Here is a 20,605-nt window from a genome sequence, read left to right as displayed (position 1 = left end):
TTTGGAAGCTGATATGTGCTCCACACCTGTTGCATGTTTTTTTGTAAAAGGTTGTGTGACTTCAGTGAAAGATGGAGAAACTCTGCATATGAAACGATTGTCTTGACTGGCCGGTAGTTACTGAATGTGTTTGGATTATTGCATGTTCATATATTAAAGGGTTAAACGTGTCATGGTTTTGGTTTTCTTTATTGTCCTGCATACAAAGGCATTCCAAACTTGTAGTCAGGCCTCTTTTTAAAAGTGTTTTTTTGTTCAAAATGTCATGTTGAAGTAGTATTTTCCATAATGTTGGCCTCCTCAGAAAGGAAATCAAATGAAGCAACACGAGGAGAGAAAATTATTATTGGATTGAATTTAATTTTAAAATTAGTGGTGTCCATGATAGGAGATGGCAAGTCAGACCATATCAACCATTAGTGTTGTGCTGTAAACATTCATTTTTATTCCAATATGTGGAGTATATCTCCCTCTAGCGTTCAAATGAAGCACCTGCATCTAGATGAACTAATAAGATAGTACATAAAGGAATTTGATTTTCTGACATCCTCCTTCTGCCAAAAACCGTCGATGTTACATAAATAAATGATATAGGCCACTGCAGATTCCACATTTGCCAAGGTTTTGAAGTTATGAAATATATTTATTGTCCAGTCGAGTTCCAGTATCTAATGTACTGTATCAACATTTTTCTTAAGCGACACTATTTCACTTTGATTGCTCTTGTCAGTCAGCAGTATCATAACCAAAGCACTGAAAGGGAATGCATATGAATCCATTCCACATGACTCTACTGAAGCATCATTTTCATTAAATTATAATTAACCCACCTGGGGGTCTTTTGCTTTAAAGTAGCATTGTAGCCCTCGCCTTATAAATCTAGAGTAGCACTTAATTATTGCTGAAAGTAACGAGCATCAGCGGGCAAACAGCCACCACTGTAAGCATTAACAACATCTTTTATGTTTGTATAGCTAGTTTACCGCGTGCATATTATATTATGCATGCTATGATGATGATGATAGGTGAATGTACCCGAGTTATCATCATCATAATCATCATCACCATCATCATCATCATCATCATACTTGGAGCTCTCTAAGGAGGGCAAACGGTTCAAATGTCCAGAGGGCTGACTGCTGAAACAAACCCTGAGCTCTTGTCAGTGTGACGACGCGAGCGTCAGCGGGATCGAGCCAACCACAGCCAGCATCATTTGCACACAAGAAGACCCATACGACGGTGATGCTCGGTAGTGGCTCTCTGTGAGGTTTCCAGTTCTTGTGATAGTCTACGCGAACCGGAATTTGCGTCCACGCTGCTTTGCTCAGATCTCCTTAAATGTTCTTAAATCAAGTCACCGGTGTGGAGATGCTGTGGAGGAATATACTGGTGCGCAAAGAGAGTGTATATCCCACTCCCCACAGAGTGGAAACTGGAAATGTAGCCAGAGCTTTTGGGGTGTTTCCAGCGTAATATGCATCTTGGAAGTTGTGGTATAAGTGATTCTCTACTTTAACCCTCAGTAAAGCATCATAGATGATATTTCTCTGTGCGACTTCATGGATTTGGTTCACTGAGGACCATCTGAAGAACAGACATGGCAGTGCCAAATATGGTGTTCTCTGACGTGGAAAGTTTTCTGGACTCGCACCCCGAGTTATTCGAGGACTACCTGAACAGAAAGGGGAATTATAGCATGGTGGAGAAATGGCTCAAGAATCACCAGGCGAGTAAAAGTCCGGCGGCTGCAGCTCCCGCCGAGCCGAGAGAGGAGAAGAGCAACGCGTGCAAGGACAGCTGGGCGAGCAAATGTGATGGTCTGCAAAGGAGAGCATCGCAGAAGGAGCTGCGTAAAACTTTCGCCAGATCAAAGGCCATAAATGTCAACAGGACATACGATGAGCATGTCAGCTCCAGGGCCCAGGAGCCACTGACGAGCATGAGGAGGAGAGCTCTGCTGAGGAAAGCGAGCTCTCTGCCTCCGACCACTGCGCACATACTGAGCGCACTGCTGGAGTCCAGAGTCAACATCCCCCAGTACCCGTCCACCGCCGTGGATTTCAAATATTACCTCAAAGAACATAACGAAAGAGAGTTTTTCCTGGAGCTTGTAAAAGACATATCCAACGACTTGGATCTAACGAGCCTCAGCTATAAAATCCTTGTGTTTGTTTGTATTATGGTGGATGCAGACCGGTGCTCCTTGTTTTTAGTGGAGGGCACAGGCAACAAGAAGACACTAGTGTCCAAATTCTTTGACGTGCACGCAGGTACCACAGTTTTGCCCTCAATGAATTCAGATGAAGTTCAAGTGCCGTGGGGGAAAGGGATCATTGGATATGTGGCTGAACACGGAGAGACAGTGAACATCCCTGACGCTTATCAGGTGCCTCATCTTGGTGCATGCATGCCTGTGTGCTTCTGCATGACTCACAGAAAGAGAGAGAGAGAGAGAGATTCAGCCAGGGAGACAGATCATTTTCTTACAGTGTGTCATTAGATCTGTCACAGTTAATTGATCATCAATCAGACTGTGTAACTGAAATAAAAGCCTTGAAACCAACACTAACAGCCATCTAGACAAAGCTTGTGTCAGACAAATCATCACTTAGCAATAAGAATAAGGCAATAAAGGGAAAACTCACACTTGGTTTTTGAGAAAATTAGACAATATTACATTGAAGCACAAGAGACACTAAACTATTTGATGTTTCCAGCACCCTCTTTTCAAGAAAAGTCAAAGCAAGGAAGACTTCTTCTTGGTCAATCAAACATTTGCAGTATAAATGAGTTAAATTGCTTTGCTGTCTAAACACAGCATTTTCTGAGCACCTCTTCAAGTCAGTTTGTCCAGGTTCAGGGCTCAAATTTATAAAGCACACCTGAGACTGTGCTGCTGTATATGTATACGGTTTGTTGTAGACCTTTTGTTTTTTGTGTGTCCAAGGCATGGAGTCCTGATGAGTTATACACTTTACTGCACTGTCATCTGAAAGTAAGAAGGGAAAAACTGCCTTTTTGCAGCAAGTGCTTACATTGTGTCTGTATTTTGTACTGTATCTGTGGATTGCAGGATCGTCGGTTCAGTGATGAAATTGACAAGCTGACAGGATACAAAACCAAGTCACTCTTGTGCATGCCCATTCGCAACAGCGATGGAGAGATCATTGGTGTCGCTCAGGCCATCAACAAGACTTCAAGTGGCGAACTCTTCACTGAAGATGACGAAAAGGTAATTTCATTATTATAGTTGTGAGTACAAATGATGGGTGACGATCACATGCTACCATAGTACAGTGTGTATCCTGCTGCCTATGTGCAGAATAGAAAAGGATGATAAAGTTTCCTTTTCTTTGTTCAATTCTAATATCATGTCATTCTGTCTCACAACTAGTTATTATTCTCTCAGTCTTTGTGTATCAAATGCTTGTTTTCTGCAAAAGGTAGATCCTCACTAAAAGCCTCCAAAGAGTTTTATAAGTCTGAATCAATCAACCTGATCAAGCACAAAACAGATAAAAATAATATGTGGGGCAGTGTTAGTACAGCCACTCCTCATGTGTGTATAAATAGAACAGCTATGTGTAAAGGGACTGTAAGTCACACTGGTAATTTAGCAATTCTTTATCCTGTTAGTTTAATGTTTTTTGTGTTTACTTATTATGCTTACATACTGGTGTTGTGTTTGATAGGATTGCAAAGCAAAGGATATAGATAAGGATTATATTAAACCATTGTATGTTTTTATCACAAAGTAACACGTAACCACATTACCATATAGTTGGTAGGAAATATGGTAATAAGGTATGACAATATGGTAGTTTTGTCACTCTTTTTAACCATACTTGTGGCAGGTTGCTTGTGCTAGCGGTGTTTGGTGGTCAGTCCATCCCTCTGGTCTATAGAGCAAAGGAATTTTGTACAGACATTCATGCTCCTTTCTTAATAATGACATGACTTCTCCTCAAGCGCCACCGTTTTTTGTTTATGTGCAAAGTCTCAATTATCCAGTGAAATATCTATACCTTTTCCTTTATTGACTGGCACAAAATGTGGTGCAGACATTCATGGTTCCTTAACGATGTATCTGAATAAGTTTAGTCATCCCCTGACTTTTGTTTGTTGACATTTTTGGCAATGAAATTTGGTACAAACATATTTTTTTCCCACTGGATGACATGTATTAACTGTAATATGTAATACCCTGACTTTTCCTCTAGCACCGCCATCAGGTCAAAATTTTAATTAGCAAACGTTAGCGTTCTAACACGAAACTAACATGTAAACATGTTAACATTGTCATGCTGACATAAGAACATAGGCACAGCATTGCTTAAGTACAGCCTTACAGAGCTGCTAGCGTGGCTTTACTCTTTATTAGTCTTGATATTTTTGCAGCACAATGGAGGATAGTGCAGAGGAACAAGTAGGCCTGAAGTAAATGCTTACAGGCTTCATGATTCATGCGTGACATTTCAGGGATGTTACTCAGTTTTTTTTGGGCAAATATGGTTTTGTGGTGTTAGTGGTACACACGCATAGCAGGGTTGTAGTGATGTCATTTTTCATTGCTGTCAGTGTTGCAATATTCATGAGTTTGCAACAGCAGAGATATTAAAAGCAAGATGGATTAAAGTAAAATGGGCATTTTCTCATATTTTGTCCCTTTCATATGTTTTGATTTGCATCATGACCTGCAGGCATGAAACATCTTAAGGATCAGTCCATTCATTCGAATCTTCAGTTGTGGAGACCTTTCTGTGACCTGATGCTCTGATAATTGTTATTTTTAATCTTTACACATTACGTCTGGACGTCTGGAACCAAGCTAACTTTTCTGTCCTCTGAGTTTTGAGCAATTGAGTAATTGTTAAGTAATTTATTGTCTTTAATTGTTCGGTATCACTAGCTCTAAACCTTGTTTTTTTTGTTATTATGACTGATTGATGGCAGTCTCTAATATGTGTCAAAATTTGTCTGTTTCTTACTCATTCTCACAATATTTGATTTCCTTTCTGTAACACAGTAGTTAAACGGTTAAATGAATTACTACATTTTATATTCTCACAGTAACCTAAAAAGCACATTTCAAATGAATATGAATTATATTATATATGTGACTTCACATCTAACAGAGCAGTATAGTGTCTTTACACTTTTTCATGTAAGTAATATTGATGTCCAGAAAAGTATTTTTTAGGTTTATGCTTCATGATCTGTGCATTTTATATTTAAATCAAACCTTTGAGTTGTGTGAGTGTAATTATATTTTGCTGTGACAAAACTGAAAAGAGCTTAAAATACAGAAATCTCTTTAAGTTAGACCAAATTCATCATCAAACCAGATAAGCTCTCCTATCTTGAATGTAATCCACATCACAGATTGTCCTCAGAGTATGGATGGAGCTCGTGTCTATGCTGTCACATCTGTCTTTCATATTGCATCCTCTTTTTTCAAATAGAATATTTCACAAGCGGCAGTAACTGCATATATGTTGTCTGATAAACAGCAGGCAACGTTTGTTCTTTCTCTGTTCCTGAGTCCAAACAGAATGTAAACAATATTTATTATTTAAATAATTCACCCAGCTCACTTGTCTGATGTGTAGCATATTTGTCATGAGTCTCAGTGCTCAGTTTCTAGCTAGCTTGTCTCTCAGCACCATCAAATCATCCAAAGGCATCACCAAGAATAACAACTTTATACGAGCTTCTCAGAATCTTATTGGTTATCACTTCATTTGCACGTTGAGCGGGACAGCCAGTGTTCACCAGTGTGATTTTAAATGGTTGACTAGGAGTTAACACCAGGAAAATAGGAGGTGTGGTGGAGTTTGAGGTTCCCCTCAACTCCTCTAGTGGAGCTGCTTAATGGCCAACAGATTAGACGGGTACTGTGTGGTTCCAAGTGTGAATATGTGTAACTTTGTGAGTGTGATCAGAAAAAAATACAAGTTGTTAGGTTGCAGTGCATACTTTTGTAACACGGAATTGAGACAATCTGCTATAATTTGTCCACAGATATTCTCTTTTTGATCAGACATATGATCCAAGACGACTGAAGCATTATGTGGATGACTGCTGTAATACAAATATGGGGGGGTGGGGGGGCTTATCATACTTATGAATGATTATCATAATTATCAAAGAGGCACAAGGAGCATGTGTGTTGTCCATCAGCATACTTGGTTGAATAGAGGGGTACAAAAAAATGAAATATGAAAGCACAACTAGCATTCTTCTATCAGAGATGGGTTTTACTGCAACAAATGGCTGTACTTTTATATTTATAGTGTGTTTTTTTCCTCAATTGAAGTTCTACTGTCAAAACTACATCTCTAGATTCTATCTATTGTTCATAATAGATGCATATTATGAATTCCTTTTTTCTTTCCAATGTGTTGAGCACATTGTCCATGTGTTGAGTACATTTCACATTGCATTAGCATCACACTAATGCTTGGGATGGCTACAGTTGAATTAGTAATGAAATGCAATGCTAGCATCAGAGAACACAGTAAGCTCCTCGCACAGCACAGCTGTAGCTGCAGCTCTGCTTTTATGGAAGACCTTGTAATAAGAAAATGCATCACACTTCTCAAAGCATTAAATGATACAGCAATAGCAGATGTCATTAGCCAGAGATTTCAGTGTACCATTATTAAAACAAATGCAGTTCTCTACATAGTGAAACCTTATAGGATATTTTAACACATTATATGGCTGGTTTCAAATCCCACGCTGCCTTATAATTGTGTTGTTTTGATACTCTGTAGGATTGAAGTCCTTGAGGGAGCTTGGATAATGGTTCTGCCCATGTACAATTATATTGTCTCATTATCTTCTTCAGAGAAATATAGCTATTGACTTAATTTAAGTGTAAGGCACCCTCATCATGCTATATGTACATTTTGCATAATTACCTTGATTTAGCTTTTCTTTCATTTTGCATGTCTTTTAATATGTATTGCATGAAACGTATTTTTCACAGGTTGACATTTTCATACATTTTTTCTTAATAAGATATAACTTCCCCTCATGTAAGTTCTGCCAATCTGCCAATGTAGTTTAACATCTGTGTGGGTCGATTGTCAAATAGCATCGACAATCACCGCTGTGTTCCCTCTGGCTGCCAAACTCAAATTGACTTGAAGCAATACTGTAATAAGCACTTACACATGATTTCACAATGTAAATATACAGCAAAAGAAGAGAAAACACAATTTCTGCTTTGAGCCAGATGTTTTTAATACATTCTTGAAGGATATCAGATCAAATCAAGTTTATACAGAGCATCATATCAAATTCGTTCCTTGAGAAGTATTTTATGTAACAGCACTAAAATCCACTTTAATCAAGAGGAAATTGAAAAAAAACAAACAATGGCAACAACATTTGTAATATGAGGGCAGATGTTGGATCTGGTCTGGGACACAAGCTCGTGTGAGCCTCAATAATCTGGTTTGAGAAAGACATCATTGCACCCATTTGTGTACAGTATTGTTGATTGCTTTCGTTTTAGACTGACTTTGATATGATGAAATGTGAGAAATTGATTCTGAGAAAATCAGAGTAAATCCTTGCAGATGTTTTTCTTTTTTTTTGCAATGGAGGATCTTGATTTACAGTTTGCTGTGGCCTTCAGGTGTACTCACTAGTCTGACAAGCACTCTGTCCTTTTTCAGGAAGACACACTGACTTTCAAAATATTTTGGCAGAAAAAATTGAAAAAAATTAAAAACCTTTTTTTTTCACCAATTTTGAACGAAAAGATAGTCAACCTTCACATGTTAAAAATAAAGCATGATACTGCCCAAAATCCCCCTGGTCTTCAAGAACCAAATTCCCTCAGAGTGAGGCCCCTCATAATTCTTTACAATTTAGTTCAGGCTGATGTGGTCTAAGTTATCCCTCTTTGAAAAACGCAAGAGAAAAAGTAAACAAAGTGCTAACATGCTCAAAATGACAATGCCAACACCCTGATGTGTAGCAGGAAAAATGTTTACCATGTTCACTGTTATAATTTAGCTTGTTAACATGCTAACACTTGCTAATTTTCATTAAACACAAAGTACAGCTGAGGCTGATGGGAATGTCATTAGTTTTGCAGGTATTTGGTCATAAATTTAAGTATTGGACAACTTGAAATTTTGACCTGATGATGGCACTAGATGAACAGGGATCACCAAAGTGATTATAATTCATCCTGGGAGGAACATGGCATGAATATGCGTTTATGTCAACCCATCCATAGTTGTTAAGATATTTCACGCATAACCACAAATGTCAACCTCATAATGGTGCGAGAGGAAAGTCAAGGGATTAGGATCCATTGTCTGGGAATCATGAATATCTACAGAATTTTTCAGCAATCCATTTAATAGATATTGAGATATTTTACCGAATAAGTGAAAACTTTGATCTAGCTTAATAGTAAGGAAATAATTGTTAAAATATATTAGCCTGGACCTAAGTGGTGGACTGACCGAATGAACGTGAGACTGGCCATCCTTATAGCACCAATGCGGCACCTTCCTGCAGGGTTGTGTGGTGGTGTGGGCGTGTTTATTTGTACTTTAGAACATAACCGCTGTGAAACAATCAGAAAAGAATCACTCGCTCTCTTCATTCACTCTCTAGCTTGCTTGACCACCGCTGCTCTCTCTCTCGCTCGTACTCTCACCTCGCTTGCAACAGACATACATAAAGATTGAGAGACTCCTTCCTTTGTAGTCAGATGAGTCAGGGAGCCAATAACAAGTCTAACTTTACTTTTAACATTGTCAAACAGAGGGAAATGTCCTCCCCTCGTCCTAGTAATGTCTTTGTACTCCCTCAATGCTACAATCCTACATGTAAAATAAACACAGGCTCTTCTGGTCTGCGTGCTGTAAATCGTTTTGTCTGATTTTCAGTGGCAGGCATTTAGAATAACTATATGGAAACAGCCATCTTCTAATGGTCTCGTCTGCTTATGTAGGTCATACTGAGGCATCATGAGACTGTTTCATAACCAGTTAAAAGTTCCTTGTAGTAAATTTAAGACAGAAACACATTTAACTTCCTGGTTAGCTAACTTCACAAGCTAGCAGTAACCGACAGAAATGTCTAAGAAATCCTAATCATTATTATTTCTTAATTCACTTGCAATTTGTAAATTTTTCCCACATTATTGTAAAATAACACAAGAATCATCACATACTGTATTTTAGTTGTTTTTGCTTTGGGGGCGAACTGTGGCCTTTTTAGTCATGTTTTGCTGCAGTAATCCCCAAAATCTGTGTGATCTGGAGGGAATGTCTAATCAATACTGACTAAAGTAAAAAGAAAGTTTTGCAATTATAGTAATATAACTTTTAACTATGCATCTTTAACTGTTAGTTGTAGTTCTTCCAGGTCCAATAGAGGAGATTAAGAGTTTATCAGGTGGAGAATCAGAAAATTTATATATTTATATTATATTTTACACTGTAGGCATCTGATACATAATTAGGAACTGTGTGACTGTGCAAAGAATATATATCACTACCTCTAACTTACTACTCATTGTTAAATTTGAAGAGCAATCTCTGCCTTGGTTATATTTTACACAGGATTAATATCATTGATTACAATTCCAGGTTGTTGTTTTTTTTTTCAAGCTTTATTTTGAAAAACAATTCCAGGTCTTTAACATGCAAATAAGCCCATGACTATCACAGTAAGCATGATGATACTCTCTACTGCTAATTAGTAAATTCATTCATTACATAATTCGTAATTATTGATGCTAATTGATTACAATTTTTCTCAGACAAGAAATTAACATGTGAAACAATCTTGTATCACTGCTGAATGTGGTGGCAGTACATTGACGTCAATGGGCCGCCACTGATGCTCTTAAATTGCATAAATTCAATGACTGAATCCACCTTACTGTTTGGGAAAGATAAGAGACAATTCATTGTCAACATAAACTACATTATATTCTTAATGAGTTTAATGTGGCTTAAGTAATTAATACAAACAGTTTTTCATGTTATATTTTTAATCTATATTTTAAATTACTGGTGTTTTTGTTAGCTCTGAATGCTGCTCTGTGAGGCTTTATTACATTGTGGTATTGTTTATAAGTCAATATCTGCAGTTGTCACATCTGTACCTATTTAGAATATTTAGAATATACTGAATATAAAGACAGAACAGCTGTAAATTATTGTCACAAAACAAGCACAATCTTTGTTGCCATGCTCCCGTATCACCGCTTGCAGTTTGTCTTTTGAAAGAAAGGAAATATTTGTTTTTAGGTTTTATGTGAACTTGCTTACAAAAACCCTCAGTAGAGTCATTGTAGTTTGAAAGGTTCACATATCCAAAAGAATTAAGTTTAAAGCACTCTTAATGGCCACAGGAAGATTCGTCTGAGGAGCAGTAAGTGTTTACAAAGACTCAATCTGTCTCGATGTTACTGCACCGATGCAACATCCGCAGCTCAGTTGTTGTGACCTCTCTTTGCTCATGGCTTTTTTCCATGTACCTGCGATGTGTAGGACAATTTCATAATTTATGTATGACAGCTATTGAGTAGCACACCTGATGTGGTAAAGTGTTTATTAGATGTGTTTTGTTAGTGCCCAAATTACAGCCAGTCAATTCAGTTTATTTCAAATGCTAAAGCTGGTTGTATGAAATTTAATTTGTATTGTATGTATTTAATTTGTAGATTAAATACATACTTGAAAGGGAGGAAACAGGATCATTAATGTTAACTTGATATGTGAAGTGTCTTATTATATATCAGTCATATCACTATTCATGTAAATATTCATGTTCTAAATAAATAACAATTACATATTTTGTAAATTTTGTTGAGGTGTAGATTCTGGTTGCATAAATATTTGATATCACTTAAAAAAAAAAAAAAGCTATCATTGCTAAGTGTATTTGCAAAATTGCTATGTGCTTTGCTGATACCAGCTAGGGAGTCCCATATGAGATCAGAGACAACTGAAGGCTTAATTTTTATTCCCGAAAACAATAAAGGCTTCACTATGCCACATATGCAAAGTGAACACAGTTATTTATAATCAACTAGTAGCTGACATCCACGTGGTATAAGTGGAGAAACAAAGACATGGCTCTGTAATTTTACTTGGCTTTGCCTCTATTATGGTAATCTATGGTATGGCCTGCATGTTCCTCTTCTTTTACTCTTTCTCTTGTTCAGCTTTTAAGTTTCGCATGTGTTCTATCATGTTAAATTGTTTTGAAACAGCTTATGCTTGACCAGGACTCCCTAGAAGAAGAGATCTTGTATCTCAATGGGACCTTCCTGGCTAAATAAAGGATAAATTACATATAATATTCCATTTGTGAAACAGGACATCATTGAGGGTAGAAGAACTGACTGTCCCTAAGGACTTGGCCAGTTAGTTTTGTTATTAAACCACTCTTTACTGGTCAGTCCACAGGTCTCAAGGCAAAAACGTCTTGTTTGTAATGCAACCTTGTATAATGGCCTGCCTGACAGAATGTAATTAGAGAGAGCAGCGCTTTTCTTGGGTTTGCCTGTTAGTTCCAGATCCATAGCCAGATCCCCAAAGTCCTGCTTGCTAATGAATCTGCTCCTGCTGGGGCTATTGATGGCCACTGCCTTTCTGGAAGATCATTATTAGAGAATTCCACAGGACAGCTGAAATAGCATTACGTATAAGCTTATTGCTCAGCATCATCTGTTTTCCATGTCTTGAAAACAACTGTATAAGGCACTTATGATTGTGTATAATGACTGAGTGAAGTGCATAAAGTTAATGTGCTCATTAGTGTGACAGAGTAAATATTTAATTCACATTATGATTTTAAGTGTTATTAATTTAGTGATTTAATTTGTGCTTAGTGGGATACCAAACAGTGTCATAATATGCACATCAGTATGACATGCCAGAGCAGAAGAATCCAGTTTTTGATGGTGTTGATTTATTGAATTTATTTGATGATTAAAAAACAGTACTATAAGTACAATACTGTAGCACTGCACTGCACATCAGTATTTATAATCATAGAGTATAAAAAAACGACTTGGCAAGAACTTATCTCCACTGTGATCCTTCAGATAACACAACACTAACCAGTCACCATATAACCAGTCAAACACACATACCAGCATAGTGGCAAAGCGTACATGATAATAATAATATTAAATTATATATTATATGTCACATTTCATACATTAAGATGCAATACAATGTGTTTCATAAAACATGAAGATGCAAGAAAAAGGAACATTGAAAATGTAACAGAAAGTATTAAAAAAGAGACTAATTTATTCAACAGAGATGTTCATTACATAAAATAGTATTTATAATTACACCATGGGACTAAATTCTATGATTAGATCTATTGATTTCACTCTCCGTTCTGTGCCTGTTATCACTATTTTTCTTTCCTTTTGTTTTTGTTTTTTTGATCAAAAATGTGTTATACCAAGCAATGAAGTCATCACACCTTCTTCCCCATGGTAAAAGTTTCTGTCCTTTCTTTGCTCGGAGTTACTCTGAGAATTTTTCTAAGTCACTCCTCAGCTAAGACTCCTTGCTAGAAATTTTTAGGTTTAGGAGCTCTCTGAGAGTATGTTTGTGAATACGGCCCCTGGTCGATAAGTTATTTCAAATATACATATATAGCTTCAAATGTGTTACATTGAAAGTTTAATATATTTTGAATATATATATTTATTTTCTACTAAAGCAGATATAAAGAGACTTAAATAGCCTTTATTAGTCTATTAATTCCCTGCATATCCAACTGTATCCAAGGTGGTGAACCTGCAACCTGCGGACTACCTAAGAACATTTTTATGGAGTAGGTTATAGATACAAGCTTCATAGTTATCAACACTGTGCTGTAGGATCCCGCTCTTCACGTGTTCATTTGTTGCTGATGAGTAATTGATACATTATCTTTCCTAAAAGGAAAGAGATGTCGTTGTATCAGCAGCCACAGCTGAGTGACTTCCCATTCATGTATTGTTGTTGTGTCCCAACCCTCAGGTTAGACTGAAGGCTGGTAAATATTAGTGGGTTTGTTGTACTGATCGTATTGTTTACACAGCAGCCAGATGCTAAAGATAGATAGCTAAACAAAGAGGCAGAGCAAGGAGGCACACAACCTAAATTCTATTGATTCCACGTTATGGGGGCTGAGTGTCTCTCAGATAAGGCCACATTGTGAGGTAATTGTAGTCGTAGAATTCAACCTGTGTATTTACATCACAGCTGTCTTAATAGCATGCAGATGCAGCCATATATGTTGTGTCTTCTGAGTGTGCTTGCATGTTGGTGTGCATTATGAATCAACGAGGGATGGAGGAGGTGAAAGAAATGTAGTTCGATTCCAAACTAGTACGACGTTGATTCGATTTCAGGATACATATTAACCATCATCAGGCTACATTAAGTAATTACATTATTTATGTGCAGAAAATATGAGTGAATTTATGTTATTAGCCCAAGGCACAGTAAGTCAGACTATTCAGTCAAATGGTAAAATGTCAGTTAGATAGATTTATTTGTCCTAGCATGTAATGATGCCAATGAATGGCTATTTCTTCTCTGTTCCAATTCAAAAGCTACGTTTTTCTAGTGTGAAAATATTACTCACTCACTCCTTCTTCTTTTTAAAATAGCTTCAAGTTTACAACAGTTTTCAAATTGGCTGCATCACTGAAAATGTATAATAATTTAATTTATATTTTTAAAGGGACCAAATTTTTAAAGTTTTTTCTTTTGGGGCAACTCAAAGTGTCTGTATGTGTGTACAGTAATAGCAGTCAATTTGTGACATCAGGGACCATATTTAAAAAAAAAAAGCTGTTATCTGTATGACGCTCATTGATGAGAAAAGTCTGCAAATTACAAATACAGATGTTCAATATGTCCACAGGTGCTGCAGATGTACCTGCCTTTCTGTGGTATCGCAATCTCCAACGCCCAACTCTTCGCCGCCTCACGGAAGGAGTATGACAGGAGTCGGGTAAGGGCCACAGGGCCAACGGGGATAATAACCCCACACCATCCCTAGGATCAGCATTACTTCCTCCCCCCTGATGCTGACATTGAGGCTGAGTATTGATCAGCAACAGCCCACTTGCTGCCACTGCAGTGGGGATCACAGAGCAGCATGCAGCCCTGCATGGACATTTTCTCTGGATGTGTAGAGGGGGGATGGGTCTATATCCAGATAGGGCCTGGTCCATGATCTAAATCTCCCAGGGAATGTTAAGAGATGCACTAATTCATGTCACACATTGATCTGTGATGGAAGAGAACATAATGAGAACACAGTTCAGTGAATAGAGAAGAGAAATGAGAGGAGCTCCCTTTACACCATATGATTTTTATGTGGTTGTGCATTAAATTGCCTTAGATAAAGGGCCTAATTTACTTTTATTGGGGAAACTATTTATATTATATCATCCTGTTGGTTTATGGTTTAAGGATATTACTAATAATCATGTAACAGCTGAGAAAGGCAAAACATCTTTATTTAAATGGACTAAAGTATTATCTGCTGACACATTAAGTGGGTTTTGCAGCAGCTTGTGGTTCAGATTGTTGAGCTAGTGATATCTTTTTCTGTCTCTGGTATTCAGGCGCTCTTGGAGGTAGTCAATGACCTATTTGAAGAGCAGACTGACCTGGAGAAGATTGTCAGGAAGATCATGCACCGCGCCCAAACATTGCTTAAGTGTGAGCGCTGCTCTGTTCAATTGCTGGAGGACATCGAGTCACCGGTACTATTTTTCTCTGTGCTACAGTTGTGCATGTCCGTTCTTTCTGTCTACTTCTGTTTTTATCAGTAAATACTGTGTACCTCCGTGCAATTTTTTCCTAAGCGCTTTAGTGATTTCCTCCCTTTCAAATCTTTCAGGTGGTGAAGTTCACCAAGTCATTTGAGCTACTGTCCCCTAAATGTAGTGCAGACACTGAAAGCAGGTATGTATGTTGTCTCTGTTCAAATTTCCTCTGCTTTTAGAAGGCACACACAGACAGAGCCCTGAGTAACATCTGGCCTGATGAAAAACATGCTTTCCATTTTCCCTTTTTTTATACCAGTAACCTTTTTCACTAAATAGTCTCCACCTTTGTTTGCCTTTGGCACCACAGCACCTGCAGAGAGCCTTGAATCTATAAAGCTTCCATCAAAGACAAAAATAAGGGAAGTATAAAAATTAAATATTCTGTAGTGCCGTGGGAGTAATATGCTGATTCTGAATAGAAGGCATATTGTAGGAGCCCTACTTAATTGGGTTTTGAGAATTCTCTCCACTGCTAGGCATGGCTGAGTGGAGAAAAAAAGTGGCTTAATACTGTGTGGGATGTTTATGGATGAAAACCAACACTGAAGGGAAGACTAATTCTTCCCCTAGTCCTGCACTCGTCATAACTGATGTGGTCACTTCAAGGCAGTAGTGATAAATGTAACAATACTTTAAAAAATATGTCATAACACAAGAAATATCAATAGAAGTGAGAAATTAGTAATCAAAGAAAGGTCAGGCTGCTTGACCGGCCAGTTAAGTCTTTCTGTCTGGACACACTCCCTTCTGATCTGTTTCTGGTGTCACTTATTAAATAAATAGCAGGTTTGTGATTTCAAGTATGAAACTACACAACATTTCAAATCAAGCTGAGATGACAAAAGTACATCATCTCTGCGATGACACGAGTCTTCCTAAATGTTCATATCTGAATAATAAGGGCAGCTGTGCGAGATTTATGTGTGTAATTAAGTGAATAAATTTGGTGTCAAAAGGCGAGCGTACTGTAGGATTTCTAATGTGCCTCAGAATCCCCAGCCGCCCCCATGGGGAGGATAATGTTGAGCTAGTGTACAGTTCTGCTGGTGTGTCTGTGGCAGCTAAATGACAGACAAGAGACAGACAGAATGAAGAGAGAAAGCGAGCTAGAAAGAAAAAAAGAAGATAAGGCATCTTGCCATCACAACCGTGAGGTTTATTCCCCGCTGCACTGTTGGTTTTCACATCCACACACAGCTGTCTCACTAGATCAAAGGGAGTCAAAAGATCTGACATCAGTGTCTCTCCACCTTTGTACTAATCTTTAGAGACAAAATGAGCCACACTGAACATTTACCTTGTTGTGTTTGAAGGTTAAAAAGTCAGTGACATCCTACTGCAATAAATGTGAATGGGAAGTCTAAGCAGCGATGCAGGTGTTTCTGTGCCAGAGTGTGGGGGCGTTTGGCATTGAGGAAGACAATCACACAATTAACTTTTCATTACTTCATGAGCTGCAGGAGAAGCTTACTGATATATACAGTATGAGAAGTTCATTAAATGTAAGTCAACGTAAAAGAGGGCCCATAGAAATAAGGATATCCTTCTGCAAGCTTGCAGTTCAGGTGCGAAAGAGAATAAAACCTTTTTTACTTAAACGCAATAAAAAGGGATTTTTTTTTTTTCAGGAAAGCAAAGATATTGCCCAAAGCAGTGTGTTTGAGAAACAATGTCTCCTGAGAAAAGGTGAGGGAACAGATTTTTTGCATTTTCCCCTCTTGCTTTCTGACCCTACTGTAGTTTCAAAGACAGTATGGAGAAATCGTCGTACTCAGATTGGCTCATCAACAACAGTATTGCAGAGCTGGTGGCATCCACAGGACTCCCTGTGAACATTAGTGACGCCTATCAAGATCCTCGCTTTGATGCCGAGGTAACCACACAGTAGCACGCCTTCTAAAATTGACACGAGCATGATTTTATCTGAGTGAAATGATCTCAACTAGCATTAGAGGAGAATCTGTATTACGGTAAATGTGCCTATGACGCCTTGCATCCAGGCTGTAGTATATCTAGAAGGTGAAAACTAGACTCACTGCTTGGCGTTGAAGACGTTACACCGTTCATTCAAGAGGTATCTTCAGTCCCAGGCATTTTAAACTAGGGGATGTTCACACCTTGATGTCACATGCGAGTCACTTAGGTCACACATGATTCATTGATGGCTGTGAAACTGCCTTGGAAGCATTAAACCTTTTATATTATCACCACGTGGTGAGAGATAACAAACTACCCATTTTGCCATTTTGTCAGCTGTTAATTGATATCTTTAAAGGTCCTTTCACACCAACTGCAGCGGCTGGTGCTGATGCCGCGTCATATAACCTGACTGATGCTGGAATTTTGAGGCCGATACTGATATCGATATTTGGGAGAAAAAAAATCTGATATATTGGCCAATAGTAATTTTTAAAAACATAGACGCTCTCAGTCTTGATACAGATCCCTTACAGTTTTTGTTGTTGTTGACCAAGATACATACGAAACAGGACATTTTAAAACTGAAAAATCAACTTGTCAGTGCTCTCTGGTGGGCAAACTATCTAACGGTGACACTGCTTCTAAATTAAGTCAAACCTAATTTGGCATTTCTGTATTGCGGGTTCTTGTTACTTATCAGCCAACATATACACTACAATATCGATATATATACAATATTATATCAGCTTAATATCAGCTTAGCCGATTTATCGGTCTAGCTCTACCACATGGATCTAAACAGAAACCCACAGCGAGCAGCACAGTCGTCTGCTCTGCATCCACCTGTAAGCAGCAAAAGTTTGACGTGTTCAACTTGAAACAGCAGTGGCAGAAAAATAGAAAATCTGTACTCATTCATGGCACTACTACTACTACCGCCTGGCTGGGCGGAAAGGCTGCCAGCAGTCTCGACTCTCGCTCTGAAAGGGTTCTTATGCTGTATCCTGCAGTCCATACATTTCAACGTAGCATTGCTCTTCCATTAGAGGTGAGGCATGTATGCATAGTTAATACTCCAGTGGTGAAGATACAATTTATACACTAGAGAGCCTGGTGTCATTTTAAATATTTCAATATCAGTGCCAGTACAATACTTTAGTTTCCAAACAGCTAAGGTGATACTTTTTTGATACCCTCACAGTACTTACAGACTTTTTCAAACATATCTGATATGTTTAGTAAATACCAAAATTTATACTCGTGCTATGGAAATATTTTTGTTGAGGCTCAGAGAGTTTTGAGGTTCAATACTTAAGCTAACACCTGTATAAATCAGAGCACAGTGTATGGAAAGACATTCTCTATGCACATTGTTTATAATGTGTTCACACTCCCATTGTTTTTAGGCAGACCAGTTCTCGGACTTCCACATCCGCTCTGTGCTTTGTGTTCCTATATGGAACAGCAACCACCAAATCATTGGTAAGTTAACAAACAGAGCTTCATTTTCTCTTGAACTTACTTGATATATCTATATAAAAAATGAATTAATAATTTTTGATTGTGGAGAGGAAGATGTTGAGGCTGAAGCTGCGTGTGTGATTAGATCCATGCTGCACCATCACTCCACACTTGGAGGTGGAGTTCCCGTCTTCTGGCTGTGTGCTTTGTGTTTGTGAACGGCCGCAGGCCAACACCACACTGACACTCTGATAAATCATTGATCTCTTGTCTGGTTTTGGTGCTGGATATTGCAGGGAGAAGCAATGATAGCAGCTCCACTCAGTCCACTGAGATCTGACGCAGGAAGTCATTAGTTTTACTTGAGTGCAAAGTGATCAGCGTATATGCTGCAGATGGTTAGTTTAGACCTGTGTATGTGTGATTTCTGTGTATACTCTAGTTTTTTGCATAGATGTACCTGCATTTGTCAAGGAGGGGAGAGGGAAGAGGAAGAAGAACAGAAAGAGTGATGGGAGAAAAAAAAATGCTCTGTGCGTGGGCGGCACCTGAGGATCTGGAGTGAAAAACCATTATACAAACAAAGCAGCAGGAGATGAAATTCTCAAGTCAAGGATACATTCAGTTAGAAAACAGATGTCCTTGTGTCATCTGCCAGTGTTACAGCCAGCAGCATCAAAACAGAACCAAAAGAAATACTGTTGTGGCTATATCAACAATAATGAGGTTTAATGTCAAATATCAGATGTGAGTAAAATCAATATTAGCACTTCCTGTAGAAATATGCTGTGAAATTCACCTTAATAAAGGTAGCTGCCACTACCAGGTGTTTTTTTGGATGATTCATTTTTCAAATTTAATGTGAGTTGCCTGAAAGATGTGTTGGTCTTACTAGCCTGTTAGACTGAAATGCCATTTCGTGTTTGATTCTATTTGAATCACTGAAAATCTAATTTAGAGGTCTGAAACCAGGCTACGGTTGTACCTCTTTAAGACCACATTCTTATATTATGAATCCATTACATCACAGGTAACAGCCAGGTAACTTAAGTTCCAGATATGTAAATTAATAATTTAACTGAACAGCCTCAGGCCAGGAACACACTATTAAAGCATGATAATAACCACAGTTTGGTTGTGACAATTGATTTTCAAGATCATGTTCAGTTAGGGCAGATCACCACAGACATTTGTCACAGGCCTTCTCGTGTTTGGGGTCTGGATTCAGATCTCTCACCTGCTTGAGTGTCAGACTAGTATTCTGATTATATTCAGGACAGATTCAGGACAAAATCGAAGTTATCCTTTTGTTTTAGTTTGTTAATATCCAGGGTGTACATAGCTGGGTTACACAGGTATAGATGAATGGATGTTTAATGACCAGTAATGACCAATGCGGTATATTATATTACAAAGATAAAATACAAAATAATTGTGTGGATAAGTTTTCACCACCTCCAAGATGGTATTTAGTAGATGCTGCTTGGTTGCAGTGGCAATAGACTGAGGCAGGTAACCCAGATGTTCTTCTCCTTAGTAACATCCTCCAGGCTTCCTGGCCCAAATGAGATATATAATCCCTCCAGCGTGTTCTGGGTCTCCTATCAGCTGGACATGCCTTGAACACTGCCGAAGGAAGGTGCCCAGGAGGTTTCCTAATGGGATGCCTGAACCACCTCAGCTGGCTCCTTTCTACGCAAAGGAGCAGCGTCTCTATTTCAAGCTCCCTCCGAATGTCTGAGCCCCTCACTCTAAGCTCAGACACCCTACGGAGGAAACTCATTTCAGCCGCTTGTATCTGAGATCGCATTCTTTCGGTCACTACACAAAGATCATCACTATAGTTGAGGACCATAGGTGTGGTGACTACAACAGTCGGGTATGACGCCTGCATTATTGCTGTTGCTGCACCGCTAAGCCTTTAAACTTGATGTTCTATCTTAACCTCAGTCATGAACAAGACCCTGAAATACTTGAACTCCTTCACATGGGGCAGCACTCCCAACCCAGAGGGAGCAGTCCATCATTTTCCAGCAGAGAACCATGGCCTCAGACCTCGACTGCAAACCGTTTTAAGATTTTTAAAAATATAGTACGATAACAGATATCAGCATTGTAGAATTTCTTAATAAACAGCTATTTGTGTTATAGTATGTAGTGTCTCTGCTTAATTTACATTAATAATGCATTTCAGTCATTGAGACAGATAATATGAGCCTTAGAGCCTTGCCAATACCAAACTTCAAGCATTTCTGTTAAGTTCTATTGGACGGATAATGAACTGTGTGCAACAGGTGTCGCCCAAGTGCTGAACAGGCTCGATGGGAAACCATTTGATGATGCAGACCAGCGTCTCTTTGAGGTATTGCTCTTGCTTTTATATCT

The 20,605-nt window shown here is 38.4% G+C and overlaps 1 protein-coding gene across 1 annotated transcript in view; it reads left to right on the top strand.

Annotated features, from left to right (window-relative positions):
- The first annotated feature begins 1,128 nt into the window (after nucleotides 1-1,128).
- pde11a (phosphodiesterase 11a) overlaps nucleotides 1,129-20,605 on the top strand; it is a 40,803-nt gene continuing 21,326 nt past the window's right edge. The window contains exons 1-8 of the mRNA XM_067603603.1: nucleotides 1,129-2,389; nucleotides 3,077-3,235; nucleotides 13,924-14,013; nucleotides 14,633-14,773; nucleotides 14,911-14,975; nucleotides 16,580-16,712; nucleotides 18,166-18,241; nucleotides 20,515-20,582. Coding sequence (XP_067459704.1) covers nucleotides 1,601-2,389; nucleotides 3,077-3,235; nucleotides 13,924-14,013; nucleotides 14,633-14,773; nucleotides 14,911-14,975; nucleotides 16,580-16,712; nucleotides 18,166-18,241; nucleotides 20,515-20,582 — 1,521 coding nt within the window. The 5' untranslated portion in view covers nucleotides 1,129-1,600. The remainder of the gene's footprint in view (nucleotides 2,390-3,076; nucleotides 3,236-13,923; nucleotides 14,014-14,632; nucleotides 14,774-14,910; nucleotides 14,976-16,579; nucleotides 16,713-18,165; nucleotides 18,242-20,514; nucleotides 20,583-20,605) is intronic.

The sequence above is a fragment of the Thunnus thynnus genome, chromosome 11 (assembly GCF_963924715.1).
Source record: "Thunnus thynnus chromosome 11, fThuThy2.1, whole genome shotgun sequence".
NCBI lineage: Eukaryota > Metazoa > Chordata > Actinopteri > Scombriformes > Scombridae > Thunnus > Thunnus thynnus.
This window is presented reverse-complemented; position numbering and strand designations above follow the sequence as displayed.